The sequence below is a fragment of the Heterostelium album genome (assembly GCF_000004825.1).
Source record: "Heterostelium album PN500 unplaced genomic scaffold PPL_contig20, whole genome shotgun sequence".
Lineage (NCBI taxonomy): Eukaryota > Evosea > Eumycetozoa > Acytosteliales > Acytosteliaceae > Heterostelium > Heterostelium album.
Genome location: NW_008805097.1, coordinates 344,366 through 372,192, shown reverse-complemented (window position 1 = coordinate 372,192; position 27,827 = coordinate 344,366). Strand labels below are relative to the sequence as shown.

At 30.9% G+C, this 27,827-nt stretch overlaps 13 protein-coding genes and 1 non-coding gene across 14 annotated transcripts; 5 read left to right on the top strand and 9 right to left on the bottom strand.

Annotated features, from left to right (window-relative positions):
- Positions 1–39: 39 nt before the first annotated feature.
- On the bottom strand, positions 40–112 carry PPL_11107. Its single transcript has one exon. It is a non-coding gene; the product is annotated as a tRNA-Ala (tRNA).
- A 219-nt stretch (positions 113–331) lies between these two features.
- PPL_11106 (uncharacterized protein) lies at positions 332–2,688 on the bottom strand (the record flags this gene model as incomplete). The annotated part of the gene is made up of 5 exons (XM_020581865.1): positions 332–473; positions 541–879; positions 942–1,080; positions 1,161–1,440; positions 1,513–2,688. The coding sequence occupies 5 exons, from the start codon at positions 2,686–2,688 to the stop codon at positions 332–334; spliced, it is 2,076 nt and encodes a 691-aa protein (XP_020427735.1).
- A 594-nt stretch (positions 2,689–3,282) lies between these two features.
- pcna (proliferating cell nuclear antigen) lies at positions 3,283–4,173 on the bottom strand (the record flags this gene model as incomplete). Its single annotated transcript, XM_020581864.1, has 2 exons — positions 3,283–3,737; positions 3,855–4,173. 2 exons carry the CDS (start codon positions 4,171–4,173, stop codon positions 3,283–3,285), a joined length of 774 nt encoding a protein of 257 aa, XP_020427734.1.
- A 55-nt stretch (positions 4,174–4,228) lies between these two features.
- Positions 4,229–4,735, bottom strand: PPL_11104 (uncharacterized protein; the record flags this gene model as incomplete). Its single annotated transcript, XM_020581863.1, has 2 exons — positions 4,229–4,240; positions 4,535–4,735. 2 exons carry the CDS (start codon positions 4,733–4,735, stop codon positions 4,229–4,231), a joined length of 213 nt encoding a protein of 70 aa, XP_020427733.1.
- Positions 4,736–6,806: 2,071 nt separating this feature from the next.
- Positions 6,807–8,365, top strand: PPL_11103 (uncharacterized protein; the record flags this gene model as incomplete). Its single annotated transcript, XM_020581862.1, has 3 exons — positions 6,807–7,725; positions 7,801–8,024; positions 8,111–8,365. The coding sequence occupies 3 exons, from the start codon at positions 6,807–6,809 to the stop codon at positions 8,363–8,365; spliced, it is 1,398 nt and encodes a 465-aa protein (XP_020427732.1).
- Positions 8,366–8,528: 163 nt separating this feature from the next.
- On the bottom strand, positions 8,529–10,436 carry PPL_11102 (uncharacterized protein; the record flags this gene model as incomplete). The annotated part of the gene is made up of 1 exon (XM_020581861.1): positions 8,529–10,436. One exon carries the CDS (start codon positions 10,434–10,436, stop codon positions 8,529–8,531), a length of 1,908 nt encoding a protein of 635 aa, XP_020427731.1.
- Positions 10,437–11,850: 1,414 nt separating this feature from the next.
- PPL_11101 (uncharacterized protein) lies at positions 11,851–12,899 on the top strand (the record flags this gene model as incomplete). Its single annotated transcript, XM_020581860.1, has 3 exons — positions 11,851–12,116; positions 12,189–12,507; positions 12,591–12,899. 3 exons carry the CDS (start codon positions 11,851–11,853, stop codon positions 12,897–12,899), a joined length of 894 nt encoding a protein of 297 aa, XP_020427730.1.
- A 76-nt stretch (positions 12,900–12,975) lies between these two features.
- Positions 12,976–14,312, bottom strand: PPL_11100 (uncharacterized protein; the record flags this gene model as incomplete). Its single annotated transcript, XM_020581859.1, has 2 exons — positions 12,976–13,963; positions 14,245–14,312. The coding sequence occupies 2 exons, from the start codon at positions 14,310–14,312 to the stop codon at positions 12,976–12,978; spliced, it is 1,056 nt and encodes a 351-aa protein (XP_020427729.1).
- A 363-nt stretch (positions 14,313–14,675) lies between these two features.
- Positions 14,676–15,932, top strand: dia1 (uncharacterized protein; the record flags this gene model as incomplete). The annotated part of the gene is made up of 2 exons (XM_020581858.1): positions 14,676–14,727; positions 14,884–15,932. The coding sequence occupies 2 exons, from the start codon at positions 14,676–14,678 to the stop codon at positions 15,930–15,932; spliced, it is 1,101 nt and encodes a 366-aa protein (XP_020427728.1).
- A 116-nt stretch (positions 15,933–16,048) lies between these two features.
- PPL_11098 (uncharacterized protein) lies at positions 16,049–20,541 on the bottom strand (the record flags this gene model as incomplete). The annotated part of the gene is made up of 5 exons (XM_020581857.1): positions 16,049–16,929; positions 17,381–17,646; positions 17,721–18,436; positions 18,620–18,902; positions 18,992–20,541. 5 exons carry the CDS (start codon positions 20,539–20,541, stop codon positions 16,049–16,051), a joined length of 3,696 nt encoding a protein of 1,231 aa, XP_020427727.1.
- Positions 20,542–20,703: 162 nt separating this feature from the next.
- Positions 20,704–21,754, top strand: PPL_11097 (uncharacterized protein; the record flags this gene model as incomplete). The annotated part of the gene is made up of 3 exons (XM_020581856.1): positions 20,704–20,744; positions 20,958–21,233; positions 21,496–21,754. The coding sequence occupies 3 exons, from the start codon at positions 20,704–20,706 to the stop codon at positions 21,752–21,754; spliced, it is 576 nt and encodes a 191-aa protein (XP_020427726.1).
- A 102-nt stretch (positions 21,755–21,856) lies between these two features.
- On the bottom strand, positions 21,857–23,905 carry PPL_11096 (uncharacterized protein; the record flags this gene model as incomplete). Its single annotated transcript, XM_020581855.1, has 2 exons — positions 21,857–23,199; positions 23,593–23,905. 2 exons carry the CDS (start codon positions 23,903–23,905, stop codon positions 21,857–21,859), a joined length of 1,656 nt encoding a protein of 551 aa, XP_020427725.1.
- Positions 23,906–24,291: 386 nt separating this feature from the next.
- On the top strand, positions 24,292–25,920 carry PPL_11095 (uncharacterized protein; the record flags this gene model as incomplete). The annotated part of the gene is made up of 4 exons (XM_020581854.1): positions 24,292–24,688; positions 24,767–25,111; positions 25,202–25,542; positions 25,705–25,920. The coding sequence occupies 4 exons, from the start codon at positions 24,292–24,294 to the stop codon at positions 25,918–25,920; spliced, it is 1,299 nt and encodes a 432-aa protein (XP_020427724.1).
- Positions 25,921–26,749: 829 nt separating this feature from the next.
- Positions 26,750–27,655, bottom strand: PPL_11094 (uncharacterized protein; the record flags this gene model as incomplete). The annotated part of the gene is made up of 1 exon (XM_020581853.1): positions 26,750–27,655. One exon carries the CDS (start codon positions 27,653–27,655, stop codon positions 26,750–26,752), a length of 906 nt encoding a protein of 301 aa, XP_020427723.1.
- Positions 27,656–27,827: the final 172 nt, after the last annotated feature.

Sequence of the window (27,827 nt, the reverse complement as noted above, 5' to 3'; positions counted from 1 at the left end):
CGAAATTTCGTCTTTTTGAGGGTTTTAAAAATGATTATATGGACTAGAAGGGTATCGATCCCTTTACCTCTCGCATGCTAAGCGAGCGCTCTACCATCTGAGCTACAAGCCCTTTGATGTCTTGCCAGAGTCAAAATTATGAAAATCTAGATTTTAATGCCAATTTTCTTTATTGAATCGTCAAAACAATATTCAACACTCTACAAAGTAATGTAGCTAAAGTGTAAGAATAATTTAATAAGACCGAAAAAAATTAATCATTATCAAACAATCCTTCTTTACTAAAAAATTTATTTATAAAGAATCTTTAAAATAATTTAAAAAATGTTTATTATTCTGCTTTTGGACCAGAGAAATAAAATACGTCGCCCAAAACAATATTTGACATTTCTGACAATGTGAATATTTTGAAATTCTTTATCTCTGGATCACCAACAAGGAAATATTTTTGGTTATCTTTCATTTTAATTGAGCTAATATAAATAGTAATTAGTTTTTGCTTTGTTTTTTGATATGTTTTTGTTTTTATAATGTACATACAATAAATAATTTAGATGACCAACAGACACTGCAAGAATCTTTTCCGAAGTACAAAATAAGACACCCCCAATGACAAAGCAGTCATCCCATAGCCTCAAGAGAGAATCTGACTTGTCATCATCGGACATCTTTCGGAATTTCTCTGCATAGTCATCGTAGATAGAACGATAGTACCTCGAAAGCTTTGGGAAGCAGAATTCATAGTTGATAAACATTATCGATTCAAAGAAATATGGTGGAGTACCTGATACTCTATCCAATAGCTTTGGTTGATTCGGTATGAAAAATGTTAGTCCACAATAGAATGACATTAGATATGCACTTAGATGCCAATCACTCCTATATATTTAAAAATATTAATAAAACCATATGGATTATAAGATAAAATGGTAATAACATACGCAATAGGCTTTTTGGTAAGTATTTTAGGTGCGGTAGGACTAAATATTGCAGAAAAAGACTGCATTGCTAAATTCCAATTTGATACCAATTTGATTATTTGATTAAATCTGATATCACTGTGCTGTGAAGCTTCGATAGCTAGATAAAATAATAATAATAAAAAAGTGAAGGTTAATAACAAATTAATTAATATTTACAATCTGACTAATAGTAATTACCTTCTTGATAAATAGAATTATATAATTTTGTAACTTTTTTTATTTTTTGCTCCATATAATCGTAGATTGACGGTACACTTTTATCTATCAGTGCATAGTATGCTTTGATGTGTTTCTTATTTCCAATTCCTTTGTACACTTCAATCTTTCGTAAAATCTCTTTTAAAACAACCAAAAGTGATGGTAGGAATGGTGATTTCGAAATGAATGATAAATTGAATGCCGATGGATTACATGTATTCAAATAATATTGTTGACTATTATTTGAACAAAATATCATCTAAAAAATAAAAATAATTAATAACTATATAAATCTATATTATTATTCTATTTATATTTATATTGATCATACCCAAATAAATAATATTTCTCTTCTTTCTAAATTAAATAAATTCTGGAATAATTGATCTTCAATCATCTTTAATCTGATCCTACTGGTGAAATTTGAAAGTGCATTATATATAAATCGTTGAAGTATGGAGAGGTTTAAATATTCTGTTGGATTGTAGTGATTGAGGAACAATGTGTTCGATAATAATTGAAGGAATCTGTCTATTAATCTAATATTACAAATACTATTATTTCTACTGGCTGATGACGGTGATGATAATGATGGTGTTTGTTGTTGTTGTTGTTGCTGATGATTATATTGATTCTCTAGATGTTCGAATTGTAACTTTAACTCGGTGATTGTTTTGATGGTGTTGGAGATCGAGAGTTTGCTGAATTGGAAAAGTGAAATCTGGTTGAATGGTCGACGTGAGGTTGCTGGTTTGATGGTTGCGTTAGTCTCTGGAACAAAACAAAGTTGAAAAATAAAGTCGTTGACCAACACCTTGTAGAATCTGTGTATCAGATGGAGGTCATCTCTGAAATGATTGATATTATCGTGGTATTCGTTAGATTGGAACAACGGTGAACTAGACATGAAACTACCCAAGTTCTTTATATTCCAAAGGAAGTGATTATTGCTCAACACAATCAAACTGTAGTCTTGAATTATAAAATAATTATTATTTTTAATTTTATGACAATTTGGGGGTGTTTTACATTTCTTTGTCGATGTTGTTGTTGCTGTTGCTGAATTAGATGTGGAAGTAGATGTGGAATTAGATGTTCTTGTTGTTTTTGTAAATTGTTGATTAAATATATTTTGATTGGTTAATTCAATGATTTCGTAGAGTTCATTGTGCAGTGCTGTCTGTGTGAATGGGTCGAATAGTGTGTTATCAAGTTTGTGTTGGAGTGTAAGTTGTAGGAAATCTATGCCTGCATAGGAGTGAAGTGAATTTGAATTGCCAAAACTACTGCTTGTTGCATCGCTGTCTCTATGTTGTTTACTATTACTATTACTGTATTGTTGATGTTGTCGTCTTGAACTACCTCTATACACCAGATTGTCTGACGATAAATTGAATGAAACCGATGACAACGGTGATGACTCTACGTGACTACCATCAGGTGTACAACCACTACTACATTGATCAATACTACCAGTGAGTATCGATGATGTTAAATTAGATGACATAGGATAATAATAATAATATTTTAATATTCCTATACATCTATATATCTATCTTTTTATCTATAAATATATTTAATATTAAAATAAATTAGAAAATAAATAAATAAATCAAAAATGAAAAATAGATTTATTGTTTATCATTTCGGTATGATGATGTTTTGTGTGTTTTGTGGGTAAAAAACAGAGTCAGATTTTTACCACACAATTTTTTTCATCAAAAAAAAAACAAAAAAAAATGATAATTTAATCATATTTTGATTTATCAAAAATTGAATCTGTTGTGAATCGAAGATCAATTAATTGGGCGGGTATGATTGATTTAGTAATGAGAATAAGTTAAAAATAATTTAGATTTTTAAATTTTTAAATTATGTATTTTTTTATTACTAACAAAACTTAAATTGTTAAATTATTTGATACAAGGTTGATTGTTGTTTTCTTTTAAGCATTAAAAAAGTATAACAATATATATGATTGGTATATATTTTAGGGTGTTGTGGTTCTGTGGAGTTTGTTGTTGTTGTTGTTTGACTTTGCGTAAAGTAAAAAGATAAAAAGAAATTGAAAATAAAAGAAAAAGACTACGACGATGGTTTTTTACTCTAACTTTGGAGCCAAGAAGAAACTCAAGTAACCCAAATCTTCAATGTTGTACTCGACGACTACTGGAGCGCTGTCGGTCATCTTGATCTTGACGGTTGGTGACAATGGGGTGGCCTTGGTAAAGTGGGTGAGGAACTTGAGTGAAAAGTTGAGGGTGATTGGCTCTTTGGATTCGATGGTGATAGAGTCTTCCGATTTGGCAGAGGAATCGGTGGTTGGTCTAACAGTGATATTGAAACTACCGACGTCACCGCTAGTCGAGAACTTGACACCCTCCTTGTTGGCACAGATAGTAACGACTTCACCAAGAGTGGAGAGATCTCTGCAGATTCTCTGTAACTCTGATGATGGCATCTTAATGACGGCAGCATACTCTGTGTCACGGATAGTGTATTGATCATTACCCAAATCCAACAATTTAATTTCGAAATCACAAACTCTGTCATTCTCTGAAAAAAAAAAAAAAAAAAAAGATAACGAAAAAAAAAAGAAAAAAATAAATAAGAATAATTATTAATATCAATTTTAAAATAGTTAAACTATAGTTTGTTTGTCAATTTACTTACTTGGTGATTCGAAATATAAGGAAAGGGTATCTGGTTCGTCACGTGCCTTCATGGTGAGGGTGTCGTCGTTACCGGCGCACTTCAATGCCTTGGAGAGAGCGTTGATCGAGAGACCCAAAGAGAGTGAACGTTCACAGTTGTATGTTTCAAAACCGTCGGTACGCAACAACAAGTTGATGAGGGTGACGTGTGCAGAGTCCATTGCTTGTAAGGAGATACCCGATGGACTACAATCAAAGTTGGCAGACTCTACGAGATCCTTGATTGGTTCAAGAATCTTTTTTAACAAACTGGCTTGAATTAACTTTGCTTCGAACATTTTTATTTATTTTATAAAAAATCTTTTATATATATAGAGAGAGATATATACAAATTTAAATTATTATCTGATTAAAAAATAATAGATAAAGATAATATATTGTGCAGAAATCGATGAATTAGGTTAGTTTTGTTTTGAAAAAAAAATGAGTTCAAATTTGTTAAAAATTTTGGAGGGATTTTTATTTTTTTCAAATTTGAAAAATACCAAGAATAAAGGCGCCAACTGACAAAATATATTAAAAAGGTAAACGACCGTATTTAATAAGATTATTATAATATTTTTAATTATTTAAATAATTTAATTTAATTTAAAAAATATCTGATATCGTATAATTCAATAATATTAATTTGTGACAGACATTCTCACAGCCAAGATGTATGTCCTCTAGGTAAATACTGTAGCATACATTTGATGTACCGCAATACTCTTTGAATTCGGAACTACCTTGAAAACAAGTTGGCAAGCATTCAGTGTCTTGTATCTTTGCGTTTGTTGTAGTAATGATAATCAACAATAACGATAGAATGAATAATATTAATCTTAATAATGAGATAATCATTATATTTGCTTTGCACTTCGAAGTGTACAACGAATTTTTTTTTTTTATAATTGTTAAAGTTTTTAGTAGTTAAAAGTTTTAAACTAAATATGAAAGTTGTAAACTAAAACTATTCATATTCATTCATTATTATTATTTTTTTATATACTTTCTTTAAAGTTTTCATTTGTTTGTAACCTTACTTACAGATTTAAAACTGTGAATCTTGAATAAATCTTAAAGTTGGTCACACCAGTAAGAAAAATAATAATAAAAAAATAATAGAATGAATCTTAACTTAATGTTTTTTAAGTAAATTAAATATTATTAATTAATTGTTTAATAGAAACGAATAGTTTATGAATCTTGAAGTAATTTTGAGATTTTTTAATTCTAAAGCAACACCATACTAAAGATTTGAAGACTTCTGACGTGTAGTGTTAAAGAATTTATATATTTTAAGAAAAAAAAAAAGTAGTTTACAAATTTTTACACACAAAGATTTAGAAAAGCTAAACAATATTAGGATTGGTTGTATTTTGGTAATGATATTGAAATTCATTGAATAATTATTGATAAATCTCCCATTTATTAATTAATTAATTATATTATAATATTAATCTTTGATGGTATGTGCTTGATTCTCTTAAATAATCACATGATCCACAATTCACATTCTTTCAAATAAACCAAAATACGTTGTATATTAAAAAAGAGAGAAAGATAAAGAGAATTGATCAAGTAGAATTTAGTTGTGTGTAAAAAGAGGCTCCTCTCCACATCAAATAAAAATAAATTTGTGCTGTGTTTTTTTGATTGATCATTGTGTTGTGGTTTTTGTTCCCTCATTTTTCGTGTTAAAAAAATTTAAACAAATGTTAATAACAATAATAATAAGAATGATCAATAGACAGACGCCAATCAATCTAACCAACTTCTTTTCTTTACATTGCATCACATCAGATTCAAAATAAACAAATGATAATTTATTTTTAAATCAAACAACAAACTCTAAGATCTTACAATCAATAAAAAATACACATACACACAACACACTCTTTTAAAGAGTGCTGTTCAGGTTTTTTAAATCTTTAAGTCTTTTAATATATCTATTTTAAGTAAAGTGTAATTTGATGGTGATGGCGATACATTTAAACACACTCACAAACACACACACACAGAAAGACAGACAGAAACACAAACAATGCAGTTCAAAAGCACACACCACACCGACGACGCACACACCAATCAATTAAAGAAAGAACAACACACTTCTTTTGGTATTATTTTATTTGATTGTTTGGATTTTACTGAGAGAAGTTGCGATTTATTGGATTGATTCATGATTGAGGTGTATCGATTAAAATTCAATAGATCAAAAAAAAAAAAAAAGAAAGAACCTAGCTAACTGACTAACAGGTTGAAGTGAGCGAAATGAAATGATAGAACTAACAGTACTAATTTTCCAACTAAGCTCATTTCTTTTTATTTTCTTTTGCAGCGGCGTGGTGATGATGATGATGATGTTAATGATATTGATCAATAAAAGATGGGAGGTGGTGTATTTATGTTACTACAAATAGGTATATTAAAGAGACATCAATCAATAGTGATTTATAAACATATGGTTAGTTTAGGTGAATTTATTAACTACCAACCAACCCTAACCAACCCCAACATTACCGTGTAAGGTAAAGTAGAAAAACTACATAGTAGTTTAGTAGTAGCATCGTAAAGTCAATTAATTAATTATATTTAGGATTATTACCGAGATTGTTTGAATTGAATTGATTTGATTGGCTCTCTCTTTTGGTTAGAGTCAAGTTTATTTATATAAAATTAACATAAACAACTATCATCATTACCATTCAAAACATTAAATATAGATTTAAAAATCAAATAAATCACCTACTACTTCTACTAATACTACTACTCTACATCCACTTTACAGTCTATTTATTTTTGTTTCATCTTTAATAAACAAACAAACTAACAAACATCAACCATATCATTACCATATTTATTTATTTATTTATTTATTATTTATTATTTATCTATTAATACATTCCATACATATCTGCTAAACAAAAAAATGACCGATATAAATTATTACCAAAATAGTAATACTATGGTCGTTCCATCAACACCTATTTATTCACCTCCTAATCCTTTTACACCCAATACTATGATATCTTCATCTAGTAATGATGTAAATACTAATGTCCAATATTTTAATTCCACTATTTTACCATCTATAACCACAAATTCACTCTTAACTACAACTTCATCTTCAAACATATACATACTTGACAACTACAACAATAGTTTTGAAAATAACAATAGTAATAGTAATAATATCAATCTTAATAATACCAATAATTATTACTTTAATAGCAATAGCAATAGCAATAGCAATAGCAATAGCAATAGCAATAGCAATAGCAATGTTGATGGTAATATCAATACAAATCACAATATTAAAATAATTATTAATAACGATGACCAACAACAACAACAACAACAACAACAACAACAACAACAACAACAACAACAACAACAACAACAACAACCATTGTATTTAAATAATAATTCATTAATTCCACATTTGGATTTGACGTCATGCTCGACTTTTGTTAATGATCATAGTTGTAGTGGCGAGAACACACCTAATGCAAGTTGTTTACCATTTGGTCAAAATTTCACATCAAATGACTTAATGTCATCGACTTTTAGTCTATCGACATCGACGTCATCGCTGGACTCTTCTATACCAGACCTGTCGTCATCGATCAACGGTAGTGACAGTTCATATCGAACCTACCAGTTTATTGATCTATCTCCACGATCTCCGCCCGTAGCCGTCAACAGCAACGATTCCTACAGTCCAGACTGTATCGTTCCCAACGTTCAATACCAACAACTCTTACAACACCACAAACAACTACAACAACAATTGAAGCAACAAAAACTAATAGGTACTCAAGTTAATTTCGATTTTAACAAATTTAAAAGTAAGTTTAATAATAATAATAATATATATTTGTTCAATTGATTTTAACATTCTTTTTGTTATTATTATATAATAGATATTTTAATTAAAGTTGTCAAAAGAAATCTATTTGAAGTAAAGTTTAGTTATCCTTATTCAAAGGTTGAAGAGAAAGCAACTATTTTAATAGGTGACATCACTTTGCCAGAGAACTACCACGCTTTTACAAGATTAATATTGGATGTAAAGATTGAATATGATAATTTCATAAAAAGATTTAATGATTCTATTTTATATATATTCGATTCACTATCAAAAGATGTAAGTATATTATAGTATAGTTTTGTAATTAACTAAATTCATTATAATAAATATTAATATATTTTAAATAAAACAAATAAATTTAGGCGCAAAGACAAATATTGTATAATGCACAAACATTCCTTCAAGATCCGACCTCTATAAAGAGTGTTCGGTTGAGCAATGAATTCGAGACATTCTTGATGAATGTAGTCGGTAATAGCAGACCACTGAATAGAATCAACCAAGATGTACGTGAATATATATTGAATAAAGTAGTGAGAGATGGTGTATCGTTTTCAAGAAAGAGAATCTACAATAACAATGGAAAGAGAAAATCATGTGATTTCTATTACTATTGAAATAAGATTAAAAACAAAAAAAACTATAAATTAATAAAAATATTTATAACTATTTTAATTTTATAATTTTGAATTTAATGAGTTCCAATCGAAAAAGAGTAAACATTCATTAGCTTAACTAACAAGATAACATCGTAAGATATTTTATTGTTAATGGGAAATGTTAAAAAAATGTAATATCAAAAATATAACGAAAATTTTCCAAGAATTCATTTGTTGACTCTTTATCAAAAAGATGTTGTTCTTCCATTATTTTTTTGAGATTTGGGGTTGGTGTATTCTCGAAATAACATTCGCACACATCAAAGTGTCCGTTGCCGTGTGCAAAACAAAACTTTGAAGAATTCCATTTAACCTTTCTTATTTCTACAAAATATTTTACGATATCCAAGTGGTTGTATAACGATGCATAAAATAATGGGGTATCGTTGCTATGATGTAGATCACTAAAGTTACCCAACTCATAGTAATCACGAATCAAATCCAAACAGCCATTCATAGCGCCAAGATCTTTTATATAGGAAATGATATATTCTCCTAAGAAATCTGTATTAGTTTGATGTTTCTTTAGTAGTTTAAAGAAACATTCGGACATTGCTTGACGTGTTGTGATCTTTTGGCTGTCAAAGATAAACGGTTCATCTCGATCGGCATTAATGGTTTTGTTGAAAACATTCTCCAATAGATATTGAAACATTTCTACATTGTTATTGATGATGGAGTACATGATCGATATGAATGTACCACCTTCAGTTCTATTTTCATTCAACCATTTGACCATTTCGAGATTGTTGTTTTCACAGGCATTGTCGATCGCTTCATAGGTGCATCCTTCAGTCCGATTCTCATGGAACCATTTCACCAATTCCATCTTGTTCGATCCAGCTGCATTACTCATTGCTTTTTTAGTGAATAAATTTGGTGAGATTTGATGCAAATATTTAATTGATTTAAACTTGCCAGAGTATGCTGCATTTTCAACAGTATCTTCAGTGAACTCCATTGTCGAATTCTCGTGTAGCCACTTTAGCTTTTTGGAAGAATCAAAACCAGCATTGGACATCGTTTCAGTTGAAAACATTTCAATTCCTTTCATTTGTATCCAGGTTAATGTTTCCAACGAATATTCATAAAAATTGGTCATACCAGAACGTGAGAAACGTTCATTTCTATTCTCATGCAACCACTGAATCAACTCCAGACTATCGATTTGTAATGCAGCATCCATCAGATCCGTTGAACATTTGAAATGACTAAAGTGTTGATGAACCCATTTGATAATCTCGAGTGGATCGCTTATTTCATTCAAATTCTTGGCAATTTCATCGAGGTTGATTGTTATCTTATGAAAATTGATTTGATTCGAATGATTATCTATTAAATAGTTGAGAAAAGTAATATTTCCAGTTGTACAAGCATTTTGAATTACAAGTTCAAAGTTGTCAGTCTTTAAATCATCTTGTTCCATCAACCATTTGAAAATATCAATCTTTCCTTTCTTTGCTGTCCATTTATAAATATTATATAGAGAGGTGAAGTGACTTCTTTTCGTACTTTCATTGATTGCAGGTCTAATCTTTCCATAGAGCCACTTGACAATTTCGAGATCTGAATTGATCGGTGATTTGATGAATGCCTCGATATAATCACTGACTTGCCAAGCAATCGATGTTTGTTGATCCAAGAACAATAACATCTCCAATGATCCAGATAATGATGCTTGTCTCATTAAGATTCTTGGCTTTACATAATCGTTTAACTTTAAATTAAATTCATCTGTGATCACTTTAATTATATCGATTTTCGCAAATCTAACTGCTGTCCTGATTGACTGATAGTATATGAAAGAGAAACTATTCACCTCTTTGATTCTTCTCTGTTGATAGCTTTTAAGATAGATTCTAAACTTATCGACATAGTTAAACTTGATCAACAAAGTGAATCTCTTTTGAAGTTCTTCCCAACCACAAGAATAATATGATTCAGATCGATTTAATTGATTAACTTGTTTAAAGATATCGATTTTTAATAATTTATTTTTAAATATCTTTAGAAATAATTCTGTATTCATTTTATTATATAAATGTATTTAAAAGAATAAATAAATAAAAAAAACAAAAAAAAGATTTGAAATAAAATTGTAAAAAATAATTTTTCAGAAAAAATTCTTAATTTTGCATACAATAGATAATAATTCCTTTTTAATACATCTACTTTAAATTATTAAATTATTAATAGATAAAGCAGAGCAAAATGTATTAAAAAGGAAATGTTTAAGTCAAATTTTTGTTTAAATTTAAAAAAAAAAAAAATAAAAAAAAAATAAAAAAAAAAATTCAAAAAATTTATGACCACCTGTAATTTAATTCTTTGATCGAAATCTAAACAAATATATATAAAAAGTGTATTTAAAACAACAATGATTCAATAGTAGTTATAAGAAGTGCAATCATAAATAACAATAATAAAAAAATAAAATAGTTCAAAGTCAGTGAACTGATGATCTTATGATGATGATGATGATGAACACAATCAATTTACATCTAAATAATCCATCTTTATCTTGAAATCATATGATAAATGTTACTCTGATCGATCTTGAACACTCTATTTACTTTGTATTGTGATAAACCTGAAGGTCTAACCTCAAAAATAGTTCTGATCAGTTAGTTCAAAACATAAAATATATTCTTTCAATTTTAGCTGTGTATAGTATAACCTTACCTATAAAATCAATTCGAACTGTGAACAGCCAATTATTTTTCAGGAATGTTAAAAATTAAATTTGTGGTTTGTGGGTTGACAATGAAACCCTTTTGATTCAGAGTTTTGATTGGTTCTTCAGGTTTGATTTCGCCCAAAAATGACCTCTTTTTTGTCGATTCTGAGTGAGATTCATGTTTTTTGAATATTTTTCAAACAATCATCTGCTACCTCGATCACAGTTATTTTGAAATGTGGGTGTGGTTGTTTTTCAAACAAATCATTCAAAGTCACCACCGTTTTTTTTCTCCAATAAAAAAAAAGGCATATCTCTGAATTCATAATGCATTTCTAAAGTTTTTTTTCACCACTTTCGGTGGATAAGAATGATTGCAAAATACTCATTTTTTTGAATTCACAATTTATAATATTTTGCAAAGAGCAAGCATACCAATTTCACACCTTTTTGATTTTTGAATTAATTTAAAACAATCAACCATCCACTATCCAATCAACAAAGTCGTACATGTTCCCGGCATAGCTAAGCCCGCCAAACCAAATAGCAAAATAACTAAATTTATATAAAATTGTGTTATACCAAAAATAATCATTTTTCAATAATCAATTATTCCTATATCTATATCTATATCTATCTATTTATTTATCTCTTTTTTTTTTTTTTCTTTTTATTTATATTAATTTTAAATTCACTTTTAAAAACAAAAACAAAAAAAAGTTTAAAAATATTATTTAAAAAAATAATATTTATTTTAAATTAAATAATGAAATATTTAATATTGGTATTATTATTATTAACCATTTCGATTCACTTTGTTAACTCAAAGGATTGTCCACGTTGTCTTGATATCGACGATGAATGTAACATTAACGATACAACCGTTACTTGTCCGAAAGGATCATTTTGTTCACCAATTTCCCAAACCTGTAAAATTTCGGTTCCTGAAAATGGAAATTGTACTGTAGATTTGGAATGTGAAAATACATTGGGATGTATAAATTCAACATGCATACAAACACATTATTTAGGGTAAGATTTTAATACATTTTTCTTAATTTTAATAAATATTTTATTAATTCTCTTTTTTCTTGTACTTTAAAGTATGATTGAATTGTGTACACATGATTCAGAGTGTACAACACCAACTCTTTGTAAACCATATTCATGTGGTCAAACATGTAACAAAGCATGTAATTACTTTGAACTTACATGTACAACAAATGGACAATGTCAATTCCCAATGGTTTGTACCAGTGGAAAATGCAATACCGCAAAGAACGACGGTGAATCTTGTAAGATCTCTTCAGAATGTCAACCTTATAGTACATGCTCAGAGAATATTTGCCAATCACCATACTCAATGGATTTAGGTGAAAATTGTACTTCTGACTACAGTTGTGATATTTCTAAAAATTTAATTGTAAGTATTGATTATCATTATTATTATTAAAATTTAAATAAATTACTAATAAAACATTATTGATTCATTTTTATATGCTATAGTGTTCATCTAATGGAACATGTATAAAAGATTTAAATCAAACTTCACATTGTGGATCTCTTGATCCATCTGTAAAGAAATCGATATTTTGTCAACTCGAAAAATGTAGAATTCTCAATGAATGCCAGGTTGTCGATCACATGGCAAAGAAATCTTGTATCTACCAGAGTTGCGGTGAACTCGTTGATAAACTCAACGGTCTCAACGATACATGTAACGCGACTCCATCGAATTCCAATTCACAAAGTGTAACATATGTACACTCTTTATTAGTTTTATCATTGTTTTTATTTATTTCCTTAATTATCTAAAATTTCTTAAATTATTTTCAAAAATAAAAGTTATATCGTTATTTTTTTGTTTCTAGTACTATCATATCAGTCAGTTTTATTGATTTTGAGATGAACAAAGAATGGCATTCTTCTCTTCGACAATCGATTTTCTGAGATTGGTATGAGAAAGAACGAGTGGGAAATTGAAATTCTGGTTGATGGTTTGTGTTTTTGTGGAGAGTGAGGATGTTGAGGAGTTGTGCGAAGGGATAAAGTCACCATCGATTTGTGGACGCAGAATAAAACACTCGGTAAGCAGATGTTTGTGTAGTTTGGCATATCCGTTCAGTGTCGACTTATAGCCGTGTGGAACCTCCAGTTGGATCTTGTATCTTCCGGTTCTCAGGTTGTCAAAGAGGTAGTCACCATCGGCATTGGTCAGTTCCTCTCCGATGATATTGCCAGTGTCGGAATCGTAGAGACTGACTTTGACGTCGACAAGCGGCACGTCTATCTTCTCGGTGAACAAGCCGTCGTCATCGATATCGTGGAACACCTTACGACCGATGGCAAAACGTGAGTAGTCGTCACTCAGTATCATTCCAGCAGACACCGTTCCCATATTGACATTTACCAGCTGCTGTTTCGCATGGTACTTCCAGAAGAGACTGTTCTGAGTCGGTCGTTTCAAATGAATGATCTCGGTGGTACCGCTATGGTCAGGCCAGCTGTCGACCATGTATTTCTTGTGATTGTTCGATTTCACGGTCCATCTATTGAGATATGGTTTATTTTCGAAACTAAGGTAGTATTCGCCTTCCTTGATGTTCTCGATGATGGCACGTCCAAGTTCGTTGGTTTTGACAGCGGGCAGTGGCTTACCATTGAATCCGAGTGCACGCTGTCTGGTTTTGGCATCGTATAGCGATACTTGTATGCTATTGCCAGAGTATGGTTCGTCACCATCTAGAAACTCGAAATGTCCATCTTCATTCTTATCGGTCCAAACAAACAGATCGATGGCAAACGATATATTTGAAGTTTTTTGAATTTGGTAATCTTCAATCAAATCCACTCCATTTATACATATAATAAAATAACAACTAATAAATAATACTATTAAACTATTATTATTCATCATTATTTATCTATCTATCTATGTTGCTATACTGGTAAAAAATAAATATATAAACAAATAAACAATCTATAAATATGTTATAGATTTAGATCGATCTATTTTATTCATTGTTTTTCTTTTCTAATATGATCACACACACACATCACATCAATATTACTAAAAGATATATTATCTATTAATCAAATAATTATACAAAAAAAGAATATTTGATGAATATTATTTCTTTTTTTGTTTTTTCACACACACCACATTTTTTGAGCACAATGAAGTTCAACTTGGTTATCAACATTTTTGTATGAATAAATATTAAACATTTAAATATATTTCTATTCTATAGAGCAGCGATCTACGTGTAAGAAAGTGTATTATCAAGAATTGATCATGATCAGAAAGTAAAGGAGAAAACTATTAAATTTTTTTTTAATTTTAATAAAAATAAATAAAATTCTAATTTTGATTTCATAATGTTATCTTTTTTTTTTTATATATAATTAGAATAAAAAAAAAAAAAGTATTAAAGTTGAAGTTTTAATGTTTATAAACAACTTTTGCACAATTTGCAAAGCCGCTCACTTAAATTATGTTTCATAATATTAAGTTCAATCATATCTTTGAATTCAGAGTCACACTTTTTTTTAGAAATGTAGACATATGGAAGACATTATATTACTGATAACATGTCACCAATCAATATTTTAATAATAATATTTCATACTATTGCTTTAGTTTGTAAATCTATAAATAGTTAAAGATGCCTTTTAAATATCATCATATATTATTATTTATATATATATTTAATCATTTTATTATTATCTCTTATATATTGCTTTTATTTAATAAGTTCATTTTAAAAAATGAAGAAACAAACAAATATTATATTATTAGCTTTGGTGGCTGCATGTTTGATTCCAGGTGGTGTTGTTCAAGGTCAGTGTATCTCCACACCGAAATGTGTTGGAATCGGTGATAGTTGTGCGTCTGAACTCCACAGTACTTGTCCTTCTAATGCGTTTTGTGATAGTCTGACCTTTGTTTGCAAAGCCAAAGGTGCCGCTGGTGACAGCTGCACCACTGCCTCGTCCGGTGTCTGCATCGATGGCTACACCTGTGTCAACTCAAAGTGCACCGCAGTCAAGTACCTCGGAATGGGCGAGACATGTGCGTCGACAATCCAATGTTCTGGCACCATGCTCTGCACCAACTCGGTTTGCACCAATCCATCGTTTCCAAATTGTACTAGCTCATTCGATTGCCACTGGAATGAAACTTGTAAGCCAGCTACCACCACGCCTGGCGGAGTATCGTCCAACACCACCACAACTTGTTCTCCAATCTCTCAGGATGGTGATTTCTGCTCTGCCAACGCCGATTGTGAGATCTACTCGAGTTGCTCGAAATCCAAGTTGGGTGTGCTATCCAAGTGTATGTCGCCATTCAGTGTCGACCAAGACGGTAGTTGCCAGCTGGATACCTATACAACATGTGATCTCACCAAGAATCTCAGTTGTTCATCCAACTCGTCGACTTGCGCTCCGATGTCAGGCGACCATTGTCTGCCATTCAACGCCACCCAAATGAAATCGACATTGACCTCGTTGCAATCGTGTAGAATCAACAATCGTTGTCCACTTACCAACAATGAAACACCAAAGTCGTGCAGTCCAAAGAATTGTGGAACCGATTTCAAAGCACTCCAATCGCTACTCTATCAATGTCCACCTGCAGTCATCCCAAGCACAGCCAACGTCACCTCTTCAACAACCAGCAGCACCACCACCACCACTGGAAAACCAACAACCACCTCATCTACAACTGGATCCGACTCCAACAGTGACAGTAATAGCAACAGTAACTCAAATGATTCCAGTAGATTAATCAATAGAATGTTCAAATTCTTATACTTTGTTGTTTTCATATTAATAATTAGCTCATAAACAAACACAACAATTAAATAATTAATTAATAAATAAATAATATTTATATAATATTCTATGAATATTATATCACTTTTCTTGAACTAATAATACAAATAAAATTAATAATAAATATTTTATTCACCCATAATGATAGCTAATGCTTCGTCAATCGATTTATCTATTGTATCGAATCTTGATTTCTCGTTATTAATCTGAGTATTATTATCAATCTTTTCATTCTCTAATTGAATTGGATTGGTATTGTTATCTTCGATTATATCGATTTGTTGTTCTTGTTTCACTTCTACTACTGGTTGAGATGGTTTTAATATTGATTCTAATTCACAAACTATATTTTTGAATACATTTGTAGTTGCATTAACAAATGACTTTTTAGGTTGATTGGTATTTTGCTCTGCACCATCATTATTTATCGTATTTTCTTCTATTTCTTCTTTTTCATTATTAATTGTAATCTCTGTAGGATCAGGAATTAAAGTGTTTCTATTTTCATTGCCAATTAGAGTGTTGTTGATTTCTTGAATGAAGGTCGAGCTGTTGTTATTATTATTATTATTATTACTCTCTGGATTGGGTATTAATGAACTACTACTAGCTATATCTATTTCAATTGTATGAACTAAATGATTGATATTATTGATTGGTGGTTTAATAGCTTCGAAATCGGTTTTAGTTGATACATCTGATACTCTGATAGGTTCAACTGGCTGAGGAGATGGAAGTGGTGTGGAATCTAGAGATATAGGAATCGATTCAATCAAGTCGACAATTGAACTGCAATTCTTGAGATTCTGTTGGAATTCTTCTTTGGCATTATGAGGTTTACATTCTTCTTCAGTTTTGTATTCGAATTTCGATGATTCGTCACTATATTCCTTAACTATAACTACTTCTCTTACGGCTTGATTTTTCTTTAAAAGTGCATAATAACCAAGTGCTGCACCCGCCAAAATGATCAAAAAAATTATTGGAAATAATAACCAATAAAAACTATCTTTAAAAGAAGAAATCAATTCTAATATTAAATTTATTTAAAAAAGAAAATAATAATTAATATCCAAATTTTAATAAACATATCTCCAATATATATTCTTTCATACCATTTGCCAAAACATTAATAAAATAGTATGAAGCAAAAAGAAAACGAAAAAATCCCATTTTATTTATTTATTTTTATAACTTTTATTTATTATACAAAAAAATGATATATAATATTTAATAATAATATCATTTTAATATTAAGGATAAATGTATTTATATTATATTAATTTAGATATCTTTGGGAAAGTAAATCTTGGAAACTCTAAATTTTCATTAAATAATCAAAAAATCTATGTACCACACACATATTTGAAATATTAATGATAGTTTTGTGTGGAAGAATGAATGTATTTTTTTTTTTTAATTGAGTATGTTATTTTTTTATTATAATAATATATCTCTACCTCTTGGTGGTAAAGATATTGTGGTATTATTATTTGGATTCTCTTTTAAAAACTCGATTCTACCATCATGAGTGAAATTGACAAATACCTGAACAACTTCGTTGGTCGGACAGTCATTGAACGATTCATCAAACGAAACTACATTCAAACCTAAATCTAACAACATAAACTTTTTACCCAATATAGCTGTTGAATTTGGTAATAAAACTGCATTATAATATTTAGGTCCCTCTTGATTCAAATATTTATAAATCCATCCTATTAAACTATGATATAGTAAATGTTAGTTTAATATAATAATCATCTATGTACATAGATATATAATAGTAGTAGTAGTTACCTGTCTTTTTGAATCTTCTTAATGGTCTTAATATTTCTGTTGAGTGGATCAACTATTTGATCGAGATAGTGTTGTTGATAGAATGGTGATTTGTTGGTGAGCATGTGTTTGATTTGTCGGTGTACGAGAATGTCAGAGTAACGTCTGATTGGAGATGTTGCCCATGTATAGTAGTCAATACCAAGTCCATAGTGTGCTGATTCGCTTGTTGAAATAACGGCACTGCTCATCAGTGTTGTCGATTCAAACGCCAATGCCAATGGATGATACTTGTCGAGGTATTCCGATCGGAATCTCGAGAAATCCGACTTCTTTTGTGATCTAAATGGAATTGGTAGAGCATTCTGAGCGGCAAACTGAGCGGCCACAAAGTTTGCACTGACCATCAGCTCCGAGACAATGACATTCGATTTCGAATTGAAATCGGGATGAGTCAGCCGGATGATTCCATTCTCAACGATTAGCTCTGGACGTGGAAGATCTACTGTGATAGCATTGGCACTTCGTTTCTTTTGTCTGAGAATGGCACGCTCGTATAGAATGTCCAACATTTTCTGTTGACTCTCTGTGAATGAATGGCTATTGTTGTTGTTGACACCACCATTGCTATCTCTGTTGTTCAAATAGGAATCTACTTCCTGGTAGTTTGTCTTTCTGATATTCACAACGACAGATGTGAATATCTCGCTACCAACGATGTCACCATTGTCGTCAATCTTAAATTTGAACGACAAGCATCTGTTTTGTTGATTGGGTTCCAACGAGAGTTGGAGAGTCAAGTTCGATGGCAGCATAAAGTGTGTTTTCTCCGGTAGGTAGATCGATGACGATTTCAGCTGACCCCAGCCATCCAATGAGCTGAATGGACTGATAACCGAGCTGACATCGGCAATATGTACAACGCAATAGATGTCATCGCCTTCCCTCAGAATACCAACAGCATCATCGACATCCTTTGTCTTTTTAGAATCGATAGTAAACGATTCCTCTACAATACGCTTTGCCGATCCAATCTTTGTTTGCACTGTTCCACTTTTTGCTGGTTGTTGTTGTTGTTGTTGTTGATACTTTAGTAAACTGGAATGTTCAATTCCGAAATTGGTATGAGTAAACAATTTCGATTCGATTGGAATATGATTTTTTCCAACAAATCTATTTATAATATCTTTTTGATGTGATACTCTAAAGTATGAATAAATAAATAAATTAGTACCAATTTGTTATTGATAAGTTATCTATCAAACACACTAAATAAATAGTAAGCTACATACTTTAATCCAAAGGGAGTAAGAAGATACTTCTTTACTATGACACCAAACTCCTGAGTGAATGTATAGTGTTGTGAATCCTTTAGGATTGTAATGATGTCGTTGAATGTCGATTTGAGTTTATCGGTTCTAATTGTTTGTGTTGTGAGATTGGATGGTGATGATGATGATATGTTGAAGTTGACGTGATCCGACATGGTTGGAATTTGTTGATCGTTGATAAGGAACAATGCTGATCGCGGAATTTGCACTCCATTGGAACTCAATGTCTGGAAGATGTATTTCATAACGATTTTCAGCTCCAATGAATCTCGTTTCAGTAAGTTCATCAAGCCAATCATCTTTTGAGAGCGTGGCTCCGTCAGACATGTAAAATGAGCGGGATCGATCAGAGAGAACAGCGTCGATTTGTAAGCGATGAAATTGTAAGAGTTCAACAGACAGAATATCTCATGCCATATGGCGTGTTGTTTTTCTCTGCGTGGTTGACTCTGTGACATTGGTTCGTAGATCGACTTGGCCACCTCGATCATTGGAACGACATCGTAATGTGACTGGCTGGCAGACCAAGGTTTCATTTCGAAATAACCATTTCCACCACGAGGTTTCTTGTATTGATCGTATAAATCATCAATCGGTATGATTTTCTCTCGCTTTGTAAAGTTTGACATTTGGAACATGAAGAAATTGACTTTCTCAAAGGTATGACAAATCGGATGTTGTGAAATACATACAATTTCATTGGGTGGTATTATTTCTTGTTGTTTATCGACTACTTCTTCTTGTTGTTGCTGTTGTTGTTGTCTATCTTGTTGTTTTAACCTCTTGTTTGATTGTTGAGCGATTGGATCGTATGGTTGAAGTTGGAGTTGTTGATCGATTAGATCGATGTATTGATGAAGACTCTTGATAAGTTGGTCGTTGGATGTCGGGATGGTCATGATATGAACATTCTTGGATAAGTTGAATTTGTTTTTCTGATTGATCACAGTGTATCCATTGCCTGTGAGACCAACCACCACTACCAATTCGATCGAGTTGAACTTGTCGTTGTAGGTAACAATGATATCGCCAGGCTGCGCAGGTACCGAAATATCTAGTAACTTTCTATTGTCACCCTTTGCCAATGCCATTATCTTTTCCAATTGAATATAGCCATCCAAATTTGGATCTACTGTCGATTCATTCTTTGCACTTTCAGCTGTTGTCAAACTCTGTTGTTGCTGTTGCTGTTGTTGTACCCGAGACAAGAAATTTAACAAATTTTTGTTTGCATAAAAATTTAGAAATTCATTGTTTGTTGTTGTTGTTGTTGTTAGTGGTGTTGTTATTTGTGTCTGTGGTGTTTGTTGTTGTTTTAAATGATGTTGTATATTTAAATTTGGTAATATATTATTATTAATATCAATACTATCATTCTTGGATATATTTAAATTGATATTTATATTGGTGTTACAATAATGATTCTTAATAAATGAGGTGTTACATTGAAAATAACTACTAACTACTCTACTTCTATTTAAAGTATATTTATTTAAAACATTTAAAAACATATCTATTTAGATCAATTGTATTATTTAGAAATTAACTATCTAAATAATTCAATATAATTTAAATAAATAAAACAAATATATATTTCAATAAAACAAATAAAATAATAAATAAATAAAAATAAGTCTTAATTTTATGACCTTTTTTGGATTATGCTCAGAGAAATGTCAGTAAACGTTACAATTTTAATTAAAATCGTGTTTTTGTAATTTTTTGAATTTTTTATTCGTTTTTTGCAAAAAATTATTACTGTGAAATTATGATGATTAAATGATCATGAATTGATCTAGTTTTTTTTTTTATACTTGTTTATTTATTTTTATTTTTTTATTTTATTTTAATTTAACTAGCAATTAATCGATCAGATTTTGATCTAAAATCAAAAATAAAAATATAATCAAAAAAGTTATTTTTGTAGTTTAGTTAAAAGAAAAAGAAATAGATATAGAGAAATGAGTGTAGCAACAGGAACATTATTAAAGATCAATGCAGAGGCATTGTTAAAGTATTCAACACCACAACGTACAGCTACCGGTTGGAATAGACCAAAGTTATCAGGTAGACAATTCAATGTATTAAAGAAGAACGTCGAACGTAATATGAATATTGAATGGCCATTGCCTGAACCAGAGAAGAAATTACTACCAGAGAGACCATCTAAATTAACTATTTTACAGAGAACACAACCATTAAGGTATGAATAAAGTGGAGTCTTCAGCAGCAGCAGCAGCAACAACAATTACAATAATACAATCAATAACAAAAAACAACTTTAATCCAACCAATAATGTAAATAGAAATCAGCATAATATAAACATACAACATACAACAACAAAAACAAAGACAATAATAATAACAACAGCAATAGCGAATCTTTTAATCTTTAACTGAATTAACTTAGTGAAAGAATTATAAAACAACAAACTAATCATGATTACTTTATTTATTTATTTTAGAGAAAAGAAGATTAATGAAGCATTAAAGAATATGCCAAAATTGTTGGCAGACAAGATGAAAGCATCAAGAGATAAGAAGAAGAAGGAAACAGAGAATTCAATCTCTGCTTTGATGCCAGGATTTGTAAAGGGTGGACCATATCCAAGTCATATTACAGGTGAAGTGGCAGCTCTCAAGAAACAAGCTGCTATAGAGAAAGAAAAGAAAATTGCTGATTTCATTGCTCAATCTTCAAAGAAAGGAAAAGCAAAGAAATAAACGAAAAAATATATATATAAATTATTAACAAATAGAAAGAAACTTACACAAATTAAATTAATAACTTGTGTTAGTATAACATTTATTTAATTATTATTATTATTATCTTATTATATCTTTTTCTATCATTTCTCTCTCTATTATTTTATAGGAATTTCTATATTGTTTGGTTTTAGAGAATGATAATAGTGATTGGTAATCGATTGGCAATTCAAAGAGAGCGGGATGTGTCAGGAGGAATATCAATATTTTGTTATTTTTAATATTCTTTCTGATTGCCCATTGAAAATAATCTATGTATCTGGCACCTTGCATTGCACCATATAGCTGATTGTCATAGAGATACTGAAACAAATCCAAATGAGAATTGGTAATCCTGATATCGTTGATCAATAGCGAATAGATTGAATTTAACAGAGCCATTGGAAAGCATGTTTCCTTCTTGTTGGTGTGTAGCCATTTCACAATGTCGAGGTGGTTGTTTTTGATGGCGAATTCCATCGCTTGGTAGGAGCAACCCTCTGTACGATTCTGTTGGAACCAAACCACCTGCTCCAAACTATGTAGTGCAGCATAATCCATTGCCAAAATGGAGCATACATTGATCGAAGTACTCCCGTTGAGGTGCAACCATTTGATCAAGTGAAAGTTTCCAGAGTATGAAGCGGAATCTAACAGAGTCTCTGAGCATACACCTATCTTCTTGGAGATCATATATTTCACCAACTCGAAATGTCCTTTGGATGCAGCAAAACTAACATAGTCTTGATTCTCTTGAAATTGCAGACCTTTCGATAGAAGATATTCAACCACTGGAATACTACCACTTTTCGATGCTTTAATTAAATGTCTGTTGTGGTCAGCAGGATTCAAATTGAATCGGCCAATTAGATATTGTAGTTTCTCCAATTGACCTGCACGTGCAGCATAATTAATTGCATCTCTAACAACAATTTCAATTTCCTTAGTTTTATTCTTTTCCAACTTTTCTTCCACCAACCATTTGAGAATTTCAAGATTCTGCTTGGATTTAGATGCCCAACAAGTCAAATAGTAATAGGATAATCCATAGTCATTACTATACCAAACATTGGAGATCTTATCTAAATACTTTAGAATATCCAATCTTCCATATTTTATTGCGGATCTTGCCAAAACTGGAATTCGTGAATACAATGGATATTCTTTCGTAAGTTGAAAGACTAATTCTGTTTTGTTTAAACGAATTGAGGACCTTAGAGATTGAACCAGAGATTCAATGTCATTTTGTTCCAGTGGATTGCCATAGAGGAAATGATACCATTGGCGACTGGCATCTCTCTTATCTTTGAAATATCTTATTAACATTTCATCATATCCGTAAACAGCCAATATATTTGGATTACTTTTGGCTTGTTTCCACTTGAAGCTAAATTCTCGAAGGATATCCTCATGAATCCATTCAACTTTTTTAAATATTAAATTTCTCAAAACTAAATTATTAAATATAGATATAAATATTTGTTTTTTCATTTTATTAAACGTGTGATAAAAAAATTAAAAATAGTAATAATAAATAATAAAAATATGATGATATGATATTTTTATCATTTACACTAAATAAATAGTGTTACTAACACTCTCTCAGATAATATATATTTTGATTTGAACATCTTAATTTTGTTTTTGTTTATTATTAGGGGTCATAAATAGATGATATGTTTAGTGAGAAGGTGGGTGGGTGATCATTTTTATCTATTTGCACTACGGGGATTTTATTTTTTATTTTATTGTTTTGTTTTAATGTATTTTATACTTTCTATTGATTTCCAAGAGAGATTCTATTATGTCAGACATGCTTTGTTGGGTTAGAATGCCAATGGTTCTACTGAATTCATAACCATCCACAAAAGTGATGGTGGTAGGAAAACTACTAACATTGTACTCTGTGATCAATGATTGACACTTATTACTAGTGGCTCTAGCAAACTTTATGTCGAAATAGTGTATTGCATTGAGGTCATTTATTTGCTGACTCATAGATATAGCTTCGCCATTTGTGTTGTCGCCTTCGATAGAGGTTGATTCTAGAAATAACACTACCACAGGAGTATGATTCTGCAACACCTGAAAATCGAATGAATTATCTTCCAATTCAATCACTGGATACATTTATAATTAATTAAAATATAAATAAATCATTTATCAATTAATTAATAAAAATTGAAACGTATGATTAATTCAATTCAATTTTCAAAAAAAACAAGTATCTTTTGTTCTTGCAAATAGAAATTTTGAAGAAATTAATAAAATCTTAATTTTTTTTTTTTAAATAAGATATTGTGATGTCTGAAAATGAATTAAAAAACATATTAAAACTTTAAAGTGTGGATGAATGTTAATTTATTATCTTCTTTGCTCTGAACATTTGAGAAAAATAATACCATTTTATATGATCATATAACCACCCCTATCTGATGACCATTTTTTTTTTTAAATTAATCATGATTTCAACCATTTTTTCGAATTGAACATCAAAATTAGTAATAAATTAAACAATGTATAAATTAATAACAAATAAAACATTCCTAAATAATATTAACAGATTAGGAAAGAATAATAAATTTAATAACAATATATATTCGTCGATCTATCATATAAATAATAATAACAAATGTAGAAACTATTTTACAAATAACAAATTAAGATTAAACGATAATAATGAGAATAATAACAATGACAAAACAAATAATAATGAGAATTTAAATATATTAAAAGATAGTAAAAGTAAGATAATAGTTTCATTTAGAAATATAGAAGAGAGATTTCAAAGCAATAAAGATGGTGGCAAATCATTCAGCACAGTCGCTATTCCCACTGTCTCAAGATATGATCTAGTTGTACAAATGAATATTGCACTTGCAATACTTTTATTCTCTTTATATTATGCATACAGTAAGTAATCAAATCAAAAAGATCTATTAATATCAACAACAACAAATTAACTAATTAATTAAATTATTATAAATATAGGTCAAGAAAATGATCCAGGAGTATATAATAGCGATGGTGAATTCCAATCAAATTTTAGTTCACTTATCGATTGGTTGAATGAATTGATTGCCAAAGGCGACTATGCTATGATTGCCAAAGAGATTTCGAGGGTGCATCACGGTAAGAATGCAGAGCGTCTCCACAAGCTGTTGACTACCCTACAACGTACTCACTACGGACATTCACAGCTAAACACTTTTGAAAACATTGAAAAAGTATTGAAACTCTACATTGCAATGTCACAACATCAGGAATTCAGAAACATGGATTCAATAGCACCTTTCGAAAAGATTTTAAGTGAATTAATTTCTGATTCAAAATTAGGTAAAGTACAATTGTAATTTAGATTTAAATAATTACAACATAGTATTAATTAGATTGTTGTTATTAAATGTTAACATCATACATAAATAGATGATCAGGTTATACCTTTATTGGCAAAAGCAGCTTCCGATGAGAAATTGTGGAAACATGCCAAGTTAGAATTGGCAAATATTCTGGTGTTGATGTTGGAAAAAGATAAGTCCAACAGGGTTACACTCGCTGAGAACAATGTGGTTTCGCTGTTCAAGTGGATATTGGATCAAAAGTCGCCTACAGGCTCGATCAGACACTTTGTATATGCCATTCGTGATATCTCGCACAACGTCAGTCCTTCGCTGCTGAGCAATATCGACGAGAACGAACGCAACTTGATTGCACGTTGTGCCAAAGACGGTTATTTATGTACACAGAGCTGGTATGGTCGTGCAATGGTGATTACCACCACCTTTTTGTTTGGTACCACCAACACATTCTCGTTGGTACGACTCCTGGGGGTAGGTGCAGTGCTTACCGGTCTGACAGTCTCATCGTCACTGGAACACAGTCTACAATATCCATTCAAATCCAACGATAAAACAATCAGATTTGCACAGAGCGGTCTTTCCATTTTAATTCCAGGCTTGGCATTGTTAGCAACCGCTCAACTTCCACTCATCAGACCGGTAATCGGTTATTTCGCTGGAACTCTACTTTTAGAATCGGAATTGGGTTGGATCGGTCCATATTCATTCAAATTACCAAAGAATCAAAACAACAGTAATAATAGCAACAATCATAGAAATGGAGAAGAAGAAACAATTATGAATTAAAAGTATATACATTTTATATATATAAAATGTTACTATTATTATTATATTTTATTATTTATTTACTAGTAAAGGTGTTTAATAAAACTGTTAATGTTTTATACAATTAATAATATTAGAATTGTTAATATTAAAACCATTATTGGATGGAAGTTTTCTGAAAGGAATCGGCTGGCGTTGGAATGTCTGTTGTTGTTTGTGCAAGTCGATGATTTTCCTAGAATACAGTTGTTACACTGTAGAGTTGCAACAGTCGATGAGTTTACACCGTCGGTGCAATCGTTGTACGATCGAAAGACAATGATATCATAGGTGGAATGGTTGAGCATTTTGTAATAGGTCCACTGGCCGGTTAGATCTCCAGAGCATGGTGAGTACTCACGAATACAGGTATTAGAGAGGATATCCGCGCATACCAATGTTCCATTCTCTCCATTGCAAATAGGAATGATCTTGTTGTCTTGACAACGCACACAGTTTCTAATGATTATTGTTTGTCCATCACTGAAACCAACCGAAAAAAACAAAAATACTATACTAAAAATTAATATTGGAATCTTATATTTATTCATGATTCTAATTATCTATTTAGCTTTTCTTTCAAAAGTATATATAATACAATGAATTCATTGTTAACAACAGGAAACTACAACATTATTTTAATGAATTAATAGTTAAAAATCTAATGATCATTCATTTAATAATATAATACACAACCACAAATACCTAATTTGGAAAAAAATGTTCTGCTTGGCATTAAATTCAATCAATAAAAGTCTTAGCTAACTCACCCATTTTTTTATTATTTTTTATACACTTTATTTAAATAAATTTATAGTGAGAAAAAAGCTGCGATTAAAGAAAGTGCAACTAATGATGGTGTGATTTTAGTACCGGGTGAAGTAGTAGAGGAATGAGTAGTAGTAGTTGGGATACTTTCAGTTGTGGAAGTTGTTGAAGCGGTTGTTTGACTTCCGGTGACTGGTCCTGCACTTGAAGAAACTGGGCTAGATGATTGACCTTCTGAACTTCCTGCGGAGGTTGAACTAGAGGCTGCTCCTGTTGTAGCTGAAGTTTGTTCACCAGTTACTGATCCAGATGGTGATCCACTTTGAGCATCAGTTACTGAACCTGTGGTAGCTGAAGCAGTTTGAGCACCAGATACTAATCCCGATTGAGTTCCAGTTTGAGCACCAGATACTGAACCTGCGGTAGCTGAAGTAGTTTGAGCACCAGTTACTGATCCCGATTGAGTTCCAGTTACTGTTCCTGATTGAGTACCATTTTGAGAACCAGTTACTGATCCGGATTGTATTCCTGTTTGAGTTCCAGAGGTAAAAGATCCTCCTGATGTTTGAGCTCCAGAGTTTGCTCCAGTAGTTTTAACTCCAGTGTTAACTCCAACAGTTTGTACTCCAGTGTTTACTCCGCTTGGTACAACTCCAGTGTTAATTCCAACGGTTTGGACACCTGTTTGAGATGATCCTGTTGCAATACCTCCAGAAGTCTGGGCACCGGAACTAGTATGAGAATTTGTTACAACACCAGAATTTACACCTACGGTTTGGACACCAGTATTAATTCCACTTGGTTGAACACCAGTGTTGATACCTGACGCATGAGCACCAGTGGTTTGGGGTGTAGCTGTATGGTGATTATAGGTTGTTTGACATTCAAGATTAGCTGAAATCATTCCAACCAAAAATACCAAAACAGATAATAAATAGAAAATTCTCATTGTTTTTTTTGTTTAATTATAAAACAACAATATAATAATAATAAAATGTTTTATCCTAAATGATTTAATGTCATTCTTTTTAAAGCTTATTATTTCTTTGTTTTTGTTTTCCAAATAAATATTCAATTAAAACAAAAAACGTGTTGTATCTCTATGGTTTTTTCATTACCAA